Below are 10,642 nucleotides of genomic sequence, written 5' to 3'. Positions count from 1 at the left end.
AAATGAACAGTAGGGCGTGAATTAAGGTGTTGTTCCAAACTATGGGAGCTGCTAAATCCAGGATATAGAGCAACTAGTTAATTTCGAGAAGGTAACAAGAGGTTTAGTAACAGCAGAAGAGTCGGGTAAAAGTCTAAGAAACACTTATCCAGATGACTCAATCCTCAGGAGAGCTCTTGAAAATTCGGAAGAGGGTCTGAATCCACGAATGAAAAAAAAAAAAAAAAAAAGAAAAAAAAAAAAAAAAAAAAAAAAAAAAAAAAAAAAAAAAAAAAAAAAAAAAAAAAAAAAAAAGAAAAAAAAAAAAAAAAACCGAATTGTTATTGAAGAACGACGTGTAACGACGAATCGACTCTATTTATAATCCTCAGGAGTTTAAATTTCTGACTGCTGCGGTAATTACGGAATCCTCAAAAGAGGATTAAGCGGTCAATCCTCGGATGAAAATGGATTTTAGGAAACACTTATGCGCGGGAACCAGAGTTTAATTCTGAGTGTCCTACATCGTGATTAAAGCCTGAAGGTCGAATGTCCGAAAGGACGGATGATGGGACGGTCTTTCTGGTCCATATCTCCTTCAATTTCGGGAGGGTGATAAAGGTTCTGCCCGCACGGTCTAAAAGTTAAGTCCAAAATTGGTCCTCTACGCGAACTAAGTGTTTATGTCTTCTGTTCAAAGTACGGCTGAAAGCAACCAAACTTCTCGTAAACTTGTGTAGTTAAGTAAAATCTAGTTGATTTTCATTATAGATTAGACACTTAACGTTATAATAATCCGAAATATATAATATTATTAGTATTACATTTACAAATGTTAATGTGAAGAAATAAAAGTAACGAGGTATGAAAATTAGGAAACTGTTAGCAAACGGGAATTATATCGTCAATAATAAAAACGACAAACGAAGGAGGACGAGGGAAAGCCTGTGTATGACGATACTAACTATAATAATAATTATACGCTCATCAATAATAATTCTAGCGGAGGCTACATGAAATAACTAACTTGTAAAATCTAAAATCTTACGACGAGCGGCGTGCCGATTAAGTCTTCCGAAGTGTCCAGTGTAAGGCTGGTAATAATTTTGTTATCCACGAAAGTGTGAGCAGATGTCAAACTAAAAATATTCCTCCGCTCGAGACGAGTCAAAAAGCTTAATGGGTAAACGAAAGCCGCCTCGATAAAAAGTCATTGTGTAGGGACGGGATGATATTATACAGTGTGCGTGCGAGACGGAACTGACCGCGTCGTCGCGCCTACGCTAGTTAAACGATATTTTTTGTTGGAGAAGATGACTTTATGTCTGCCAACGAGTGATACGGCACGCCGACAACCGGCAACACTTCGCGAGAAGTCCGCGAGCGCGTCAGCCGTCCGGCAGAGGGAGCGCGAAACCTCGGAAGCTTCGGGGAGCTGGGATTGCGGCGAATGTTCGGCGGTTGATTTTCAACAAAAGGCGAAGTGGGCGAACAGTAAAAATCTGAGGAAACGAAAGGAAACGAACACTTTAGGTTTTCGACACGTGCGAACCGACAAAAAAGCAAAACGGGGTATAAAAAAAATAATGTGTCGGGTCTCAATTTTTTTTTAGTTATAACTTGTAAAGTTTATGACGGCGGCCGTAGTGGCCGGTTTGGTATCGGTTGCGATTCATTCTTACGTCGCGGCGTTGCATGTCTACCGGTTGTGGTCTGATATAAGTGGTTTATATTTTGTTTTATAAAGTCTTTGACATTACTTGTTATTGAATAAATAAAGTAAGTTCTTGACAATAAATGCTTTGAGTTGTAAAGATTAGACACACGTGTGTTTATACGTGCTACCAAAAAACCTCGAGGGGATAAATAGAGTTTCAGTCGGAACGTCCCCTCGAGGGAGGGAGAAGCCCCTCCGGGTTCGAGGGGGACCGAGGGGGGGTAACAGCTTGTCACAGACACCGACTTATCCCGGTCGGCCTAATCCACGGCCCGGCGTACGTAACTAGGTATCCACTAGTCTCATTGACGGACGGCAGTCTAAGTTAAAATTTTTGTCTAGACTAAAATTCTGATAAAGACGGCAGAGTATTTCTTACTATTTCTTATTCTTATTACCGCATAACTTGACCGAAAGTAATTAATCATCAAATAAATGTGATCTTGGTGGTTAGCGCAGTTAAACACAACTTACAACACAACGCACACACGGTTACAATGAAAAAAAGTTATTTTATAATTTCAGCAGGGGTCAGGCGACTGAACAAGCACTTTCACACAATCGATCGTGGGGATACAACATTTTTTACGTAAGATTTATCGCCGCTAAACTACCGCAAAATCCATCCGGATTGTTTCCCGAGCAAAGAAATCACAATTCCATTAATCCATGTCAAATCTCGGGAAAAAATAGTCATTTGCTTTAAATCGGTCATAACTTGTATTTTCCAGTTGATTGACTCCCAGTGAACGTTTACTGTCACACACCACAGATTGACATCGAACAGTGAGTCAATACAGAATTCGATGTCAAATTATCGACGACCTCTTCTTTCTACGTTCCCCCGCTCCCCCCCTCCTCTCGACACCAACTACCGGTAATCAACAACATTTATGTGTCCGACTCTCGAGCGGAAAAGTAAGTCTGACAAATTTTTTGACATTGTTGCCCTGTTAAAAAGAATCGCCTCGTAACAGGTTAAATTTAGTTATGTATCGTTGATAAAAAATTTAGCTTATTATGTTTGATAAAAACATTTCGTTATTTTGTAAAGATTCTTAAGTATTTTCCGTAAAGTTAATGTATAACCCGCTCAGTACAGCAATGAAACAACTCTTCACACCGCCACATTCCGTATTCGCCCTATTAAACTTCGCTGAACAAGGAATACCCTTTTGTGGCAGGCCACACATCTCCACACACACCAATTGTTGTTGACAAGTACTTCACTTCCTTAAAGGAAGATATTTTGTCGACACCGAACGTCACTCACAGATGCCTGCTACTTAAGTATCTAGTTCCGTCTGACCACGTGTGTGGAGAGGGACACGGAAACGGTCCGCTGGTGCGGGCACGATTCGCACAGGGAGGTGAGTTAGGGTTTCGTAGGCGGCTTTTCACATTGATACAAAATGTAGAGTCCCCTAACCGAAATTACAAAGTCAACGACGAGACAGATACAAGTCACTACGTCTTGAATGTGGAAGCCGCTTAAGCGGCAAAACTTATTAGGTTTTATCTCAGCAAACACCACTAAGTACATCTAGACCGTATGTTTATAAAATACCCCATACCCCGACCCTGGGTCTCATTAGACCGCCCCGCAACTCAACAATACACGGTAGTACTTGCGTGCGGTACCAACAAGGAAAAAATATATAATATTACTATCATGCCGACACACGAGCTCAGAAGGACCGGAACAGCCGAGACGGAGTACTACATATTATTCCGCAGACGACGAGGCTCTACCTACCAGATCGAAGTCCGCTCGATGTAATGGATTCCACGCAAGCAATCTATTAATTTTGAAACCAAAACGCCCAGGCCATCAGTGACTACCGTGTCTGACTGGCGACCACTTCGGTCGACAATCTTGCCCGGCAGTCCACCAACGTCTCGTCTCGATAGCGCGCACAGCCTCCCCCCCGCGCCCCTCCGTCTCCGTCTCTAGCTCTCCTTGTATCTTTTACCAATAAAAAGATCTATCTTCGTTTTTTATTCTAATTTTATAAATTTCTTCATCAATAAGCATAGAGCTTCGCCACCAGTCACGATATACTAGAAATGCATCAATGATATTCTTGTTTTATCGTCTATATTGTACTAGTTTGCAATGTACCTTGATTGCAATACGTGATATCTACCTGTAGATATTGATGTTATTTCATAAAAAAAGTAATATGTATTACATTATGAGTCTTCTACCATATCACTAATACCATTTTTATATAGGTATTTCTTTTATATTCATTTAATATAACAAAAACAACAGTACCTATAATTTTTACCATCTCTAATGAGTCTAGAACATGAACTCATTTCTATTCTTCCATGAGTCTAGAACATGAACTCATTTTTCATCTTCAGAGCTAGAACATGAACTCATTTTCACTTCGTGAGTCTAGAACATCGAACTCATTTTTCATACAGGAATAACCCGATTAGTCCGGAAATAAAATGTTTGGCAACACTACGATATTTAGCAACAGGGAAAATGCAACTTTGCAATGCCGACGATTTAGGAATATCGCAACCATCAGTCAGCTGTGCCATAAACCAAACCATCAACGCTCTCTAGTATTTTTATTGTTTGCTCTCTCTCTTTAACGTGCATATACAACGTCATTATCGTGGTCTGCACAAACTTGTCATCATGTGTGTATTCTGCTAACTGCACTGTCCATAACTATTTGATAGGAATACATTTCTAGCCTAGGCTATTTCCTTGTTTTTCGGTGATTTAGTGGGCTCGTTTGTGGGATGTTGCGGATGAGTTTCACCGAGACCGCCTACTCTGAACAACCAATCACCGTACTGACCGCTTCTAAACTCATGCACGAGAATCGACGTCATCCATAGCAACGGCGCGTCACTCTTAGTTCACTCTTAGTGATTTATCCTTAGTATGAGTAGGTCTCAGCGGCTTTGTGAATAACTTTTAAGAAAAAACTCCTACGTAAAATGTTTTAGCGCGAGTTAGGAGCACTCCTAGCGGTAAGATAAAATGCTTTGTGAATACGGCCCCAGATCTCTAAATGTATCTATTCAGAAAGTCTTGACACAAACATCTGTTGACTGTTGTTATTTTACATATTTCCTTCCTCAGTATGATACTGACTTCTATGTGCTGGATAAATACCCCCTGGCTGTGAGACCCTTCTACACCATGCCTGACCCCAACAACGCTGTAAGTCTCTCACTTACACACATAAGCACACACACTTACTCATACAGCACAAACACTTATTGGCTGCATAGTAAGACATCGACAGGAACAAGTGTAATGTCATTCTTTTCAAACAAGTTTTGTGTTTGACCTGAAGTTAAACTCCCATTATGGCCAGAGAGCAGCGTTCGACTCGCTACAGATTCTTCAGCCGTCTGTTCTCAGCTGGATGTAAAAAGGCTGATCTGCAACGCACAGGATTTAGCTGAACAAGTAAAGCTCCCTGCAGTGAGGTCATGACAAATGTAAAACATGCTAGCAGAGCCACAAAAAATGCACTGCTATTTTCTGCTTATATTGTTGATACCTACAGTATATGGTAAATATATTAGTGCCATTTTTTGGAAATGTTCATCCATTTTGAGCTGTTTGTGGAAATGTGCACCACTGTGTCCCTGTGTTGATCCAGACTCTTTTTTCAACTTTTTGAAATCTTTATGTTTAGCTGTCTCTGTGTTCGTCCCTTCTTTCTTTTAACAGATTGTTGGCCTCATGGGTGATTATTCTTTTATGTTTTTGTCCAGAAATACTCCAACTCCTACGACATGTTCATGAGGGGAGAGGAGATCCTGTCTGGAGCTCAGAGGGTCCACGACGCTCAGCTGCTGACTGAGAGGGCCATGCATCACCAGATCGGTAAGAGAGGCTCTGATTAAGAGGCATCAAGTGACCTGCATATGAGTTCTGCCTCCCTCTAGTGGTCACCAGATTGAATTACATATGTGTTGAATGGATCGTTTGAGAAGAGTTCAATACATGTCCTTCAGCATCCTGTTTCTTTTTTAATACTACAGATCTGGAGAAGATCAAGTCTTACATCGACTCCTTCCGTTATGGAGCCCCCCCACATGGAGGCGGAGGCATTGGTAAGGATTATCTGTTCAAGCAAACACACTGGAGACAAAGCTAGAATATATTGTATTCCTAGTAATAAGTAAATAATCAAACAAATTACAAGTAAATAGTTAAAAGATTACTTGATTTGCCTAACATTTAAGAATATTTTAATTGAAATAAATACAATTAACCATTAGAATATAAAAAAGATGTTGACAACATTTCTAATGATCAATCCTGTTAAAGGTGACACCTTAGATGATTGGATGTGCGTATATTTATGTTATAATGTATCTTTTATCAATTTTCAATCAACAATATTCTATGAATTAATGCTTATTTATTCAGTCTAACATATACACATTACTAATTAAATGTTTTCGTATGATCTGTTAATTTGACATCTCTTGACTTAAAAGGTAAAATAATAAAAAATAAGCTGGATGTTAAAATGGCTCCAGTTAGGTTTTCTTTAAAAAATAAAGTTTTTAATTGAGCTGTCATGTCTTCCAGGCCTGGAGAGAGTGTGCATGCTGTACCTCGGCCTCCACAACATTCGTCAGACCTCCATGTTCCCACGTGACCCTAAACGCCTCACACCCTGAAGCCTTAACCACAAAGCAGGTGCTGGTGATGGGAAACAATACTAATACAATTCCACAATACACATAGAGGGAGAGAATAGGAGCTAGTGCCACCCTATGACTCTAATGTGCCACTTTGACTAACCAATAAGATGGGAGAGTTATGCATTTGCAACAGAGGCATGTACTTTATTGATAGGTGTACAGGGCTGTCTTACAACAACAAATAACATACAAAAGAGAAAAAGGAGTTGGCTGGAACTTCCTGTAGAGCTGCATACACTTAATCCATCTTTGAATCAACTCAGTGTTTGTCTTTTTCTATGTTAAAAACACGTTAACACAGAAGAGTCCCTCCTACTACCAGCACAGACTAAGGACTAATTATTGTGGTCTCCAGCAGTGTTCCTGTAACTAAAGGTGTTTTGTATGTCATAAGAGGACTGAACACAAAGTAATAATAAAAACTTCAACAAATACATGGTTCTCAGTTTTTCCATTTTCTCTCATGGCTACATGATGCACGCATGATCTAAAAATACCATTTGAAAATGGTAAATGACAAAATGTTAGAAGAAAAAATCTTAGATAACAACCATTATGCTCAAGTGACCTCATTCACAGCACCAACTTCAAAGTGCTTTAGTGTTACAGACATAAAAAAAATGTTATATGAAGTTAAATTCAAAGTTTGGGAATTCACCGTATTAAGCTGGTAGTAAAACATTCTTACTGACGCGCTAGCATTATGACAAACGTCAAAAAACAATATACTGTAAGTCCAAACTGGGTGTGCTCTGACCGTGGGCTCATTCAGTGGCGGCTCCCCCGACTTGAAGGACGAAGAGGAAGATGTGAACAATGTCAATGTAGAGAGAGAGCGCTCCAAAGATGTACTCCTCTGGGTTGATGGCCAACTGACGGTTTCCAACGAGCAGCTGGGTGTTGTATACCAAAAACTACAACAGGGAGAGAAGTAAAAAAGCAGAATTAGAAATATGTGTTAATCTGTTGATGAGAGCAGGGTGGTATTACACACAGATGATGTACTTTTTCATTTTTTATTAATCTCACGCATGAAGTGGAATCACATCATTTGTAGATATTGTAAATGTTACAATAATTGCTCAGGCTATCTGAACAAAGCTGGCTACACATTTGACAATTTCTTCCATATCTGAATGTTTTGTGACACTGGCATTTCCTTGAGTACCACTACTAGACCAGAGTTTCCATCTATGCACAAAGATGCCTCAAGTTTACATCTACTAGTGGCTTTGAGCAAAGTGCTAAATCGGGCTAATATTTACCATCTTAGCAAAGACATACCTAATTTTGCTGATATACAAAGTAAACCTGAGGCCATGGTAATGCCAATATTTTTGGAAGTTAGTATTGAATAAATACAAATTATGAAATTATGGTGGTAGGAGTAAAATACCACTAGGGTATTTTTGTGGGGGGGGGGTGGGAATTAAATGTTTTTTTGGGATACACCCCTGGAACCATGAATGTCTCTACACAATTTGACACCAGCGGATCCAATAGTCATCAAGCTATTCTGTTTTGGACTAAAGTGAGAGGTGGAAGTAGCTTCCGACAGACAATCCCACCAGTGCCTCAAACTTGGCTAAAGACATTTAAAGATCTAGAAGTAATATGACAATTCACTGATCATGTTTAATTAAATGTTGATAAATGTTACTAATGGCCTTGTTTTCTTACACAAAAACCAAGACAAACCTGATGGATTAAGGCTCTAGAAATCAAATTTTCAGCTGGTTGGTAGGTCTCATTTGTAATGATGCGTTTACAACAATAGATACAAGACTCAAAAACACTCTCCTACAAATGCAAGTGAGAGTAAACTCACCAGAGTGTAAATGACGGCTCCAATTGCAGCATAGAGCATATGCAGCCACGGAACCTGTTGAGTGACATAAGAAAGGCCTGTGAATGTGAAATCAGTCACCGAGTAACACCCTACTGAGCTGATATTCCTCACACGGAGAAACCCAGAGTAGAGAGAATACATTTGACCAGAGTTCTCACATATTGGAAAGACAGGACAACGCCGGTAACAATCCCAATGATCATGAGCACAACGGACGCAATGCAGAGAAGTCCCCCGCAGGAGGTGAAGTCCACCTGTGAGGAGAAACAAGTCATTAACAGGATGAAAGTAAAGGTAATAGGCTTCAAGCCACATGAAAGAGCAGTCAGAATCGTTTGAAAGAAGATCAGAATATATAAGAATTGTTATTCGGTATATATGTCATGTTCCAGGCAAAAAATGTAATTCATTCATCTGCAGTTGCATCAGACAGAGAAGTTGGATTCACATCTTATCCTGAAATGTTATAAATATTTAAAGGAACCCAGTGCCCCATTGTAACGCGAGACAAAGGAGTTCTTTTACACTGACAACAAAGACATCCTCTGACAGGCCACGGGCTACTGAGCTACAGAGAGGTTCACATCTACCTTGGTTTGGAAGCAGAAGATTGTGACAGCGATGCAAACTATTGCTGTTATTCCCATGGCCAGAAACACTGCCTTTGTTTCATAATAGCTGTAAAAGACACATAGCGATCAACACATAAAACATCAGGATGAAATCATCAAATATGTACTGTTTATATTGCTTGAACTGGAGTGAAAAAACAAACCTCGAAATTGTTCCAGACATGTAAGACAAGGCCAGAGTCTGCAACATAAAACATGAAAGAAAATGTTTTGTTTTTTCTATCTTACTGCCTTTCTTTGTTTGGTTTTTATTCTTCCAGTTATATTATGGTTTTAGTTTATCCATATCGATCTGCTAGATCATACTCACTCTAACACAGAATACTTACAAATACCCCCAGCAGCACAAGATTCCATGGGAAACGCCTCCTGAACAACAATGGTGTCAAATATGAATAAAACATGACATTATCAGTAGTAAAATGATTTTCGCACTGGATCAGTGATGTCAGGACATGCTTACCTCGGCCCTTTGCAGCAGACAAGAATGCAGTAAACCATAAAATATACCACACTATGGGGGAAAAAAAACACTATTAATGTGAGATTGTATTTAACAGCATGCCATGGAAGTACAGTGATGTTTATGCAAAGGTTTAAATCTAATTGGACTGAAAATTGTAATGTTTTTTGTTTTTCTTCCTAGAGTGTAACTCACAAAGATGCCCAGTAGATGCCAGGATATCTGATGACAAAAATCCTCACTGGTTTACTACGACAGCAAAGACATAGGGATTACTCAGAGTGAAACATCAGATACATTAAGCTTTGGAACATATTATACTGCATACAATGAACAGGGACACTTACACAAATGTAAAGACAGCGACAACTGAAAAGGTGACGGCAAGCTGTGCTGTTAAAATCAAGTAAACCTGCCCACAAACACAAAACCAAGCAGTTCTGTTGAGCACACAAGAACACATTTCAGTGGCGTAAGCCTACATGATTCATCATTGGCACTGAGAACAACAGAAACACTTGATAAAAATAAAAATATATTTACCTTTCTAATGAAGGAATGACGAACAGCTGTGCTTTCCCACTGCGAGCTCATAAAGTCATCCATGTCTCCTGCAGAATTGGGATAGTTAAATGATCATTTATACTTATTAAATGTGGAAGTTATCTAAATATAATGCATGGTTTCATCAACAACGTCTTGTAAAATATCCACAGAACCTTGGTCCGATGCATGCACTCCGGCAGACAGAGTCGGTATTGTGGTGGGCCTCCGAGATGGAGAGTAGCCAGGGGCTGCCCACGTCCCAGCCTGCGGGTAGGCGCCTTCCTGGCCCCAGTAGCCTGGAGGGCTGGGGCTGTACGATGGAGGTGGTGGAAGAGGGGAGCCATCTTGCTGCTGGTTGGGGTCGTTTCCATACTTAGGTTGGTGAACTGCATCCTCGTAAGGTGGAGGATCGTCAGTTTTAGAAGTCATGATCCTACCCTGTTGAGAGGATAAGTGGTGATGAGCAGAATTATACATGTCATCAACAGGTGGCATATTGACAATAGAATAGTGTACAGTTCTGTTATTATGCTGCTGTGTTTATTGTATCTATGTAACTCTGGCACAACAATTTCCTTCAGGATAAATAAAGTCTTATCTTATCTTAATATACAAGGTAAGCCATAACATCTAACTTACTACTCATATCTGTTCATACTGTTATACATAGTTATTCAATTAAATGTTATCTACCCTTATACTTTCATTGTTATAATAGCTCAATCAAATAATGTGCAAAAAAACTACAACACAACCAACAA

At 39.6% G+C, this 10,642-nt stretch overlaps 2 protein-coding genes across 2 annotated transcripts in view; one reads left to right on the top strand and one right to left on the bottom strand.

The window, feature by feature from the left end:
• Positions 1–6,825, top strand: part of dars1 (aspartyl-tRNA synthetase 1) — a gene marked incomplete at its 5' end in the record, with an annotated part of 15,044 nt that extends 8,219 nt beyond the window's left edge. Inside the window, 5 exons of the mRNA XM_010796969.1 lie at positions 1,073–1,100; positions 4,806–4,886; positions 5,450–5,561; positions 5,720–5,791; positions 6,276–6,825. Coding sequence (XP_010795271.1) covers positions 1,073–1,100; positions 4,806–4,886; positions 5,450–5,561; positions 5,720–5,791; positions 6,276–6,367 — 385 coding nt within the window. The remainder of the gene's footprint in view (positions 1–1,072; positions 1,101–4,805; positions 4,887–5,449; positions 5,562–5,719; positions 5,792–6,275) is intronic.
• LOC104967496 (protein lifeguard 3-like) lies at positions 6,527–10,310 on the bottom strand. Its single transcript, XM_010796968.1, has 11 exons — positions 10,055–10,310; positions 9,879–9,946; positions 9,683–9,747; positions 9,531–9,584; positions 9,336–9,386; positions 9,202–9,241; positions 9,016–9,053; positions 8,831–8,918; positions 8,399–8,494; positions 8,220–8,273; positions 6,527–7,305 (listed from the first exon to the last, which is right to left on the bottom strand). The coding sequence occupies exons 1-11, from the start codon at positions 10,308–10,310 to the stop codon at positions 7,156–7,158; spliced, it is 960 nt and encodes a 319-aa protein (XP_010795270.1). The 3' UTR covers positions 6,527–7,155.
• Between the last annotated feature and the right edge of the window lie 332 nt (positions 10,311–10,642).

This window comes from Notothenia coriiceps, unplaced genomic scaffold (genome assembly GCF_000735185.1).
Source record: "Notothenia coriiceps isolate Sejong01 unplaced genomic scaffold, NC01 NC01_scaffold00037428, whole genome shotgun sequence".
Taxonomy (NCBI): Eukaryota; Metazoa; Chordata; class Actinopteri; order Perciformes; family Nototheniidae; genus Notothenia; species Notothenia coriiceps.
This window is presented reverse-complemented; position numbering and strand designations above follow the sequence as displayed.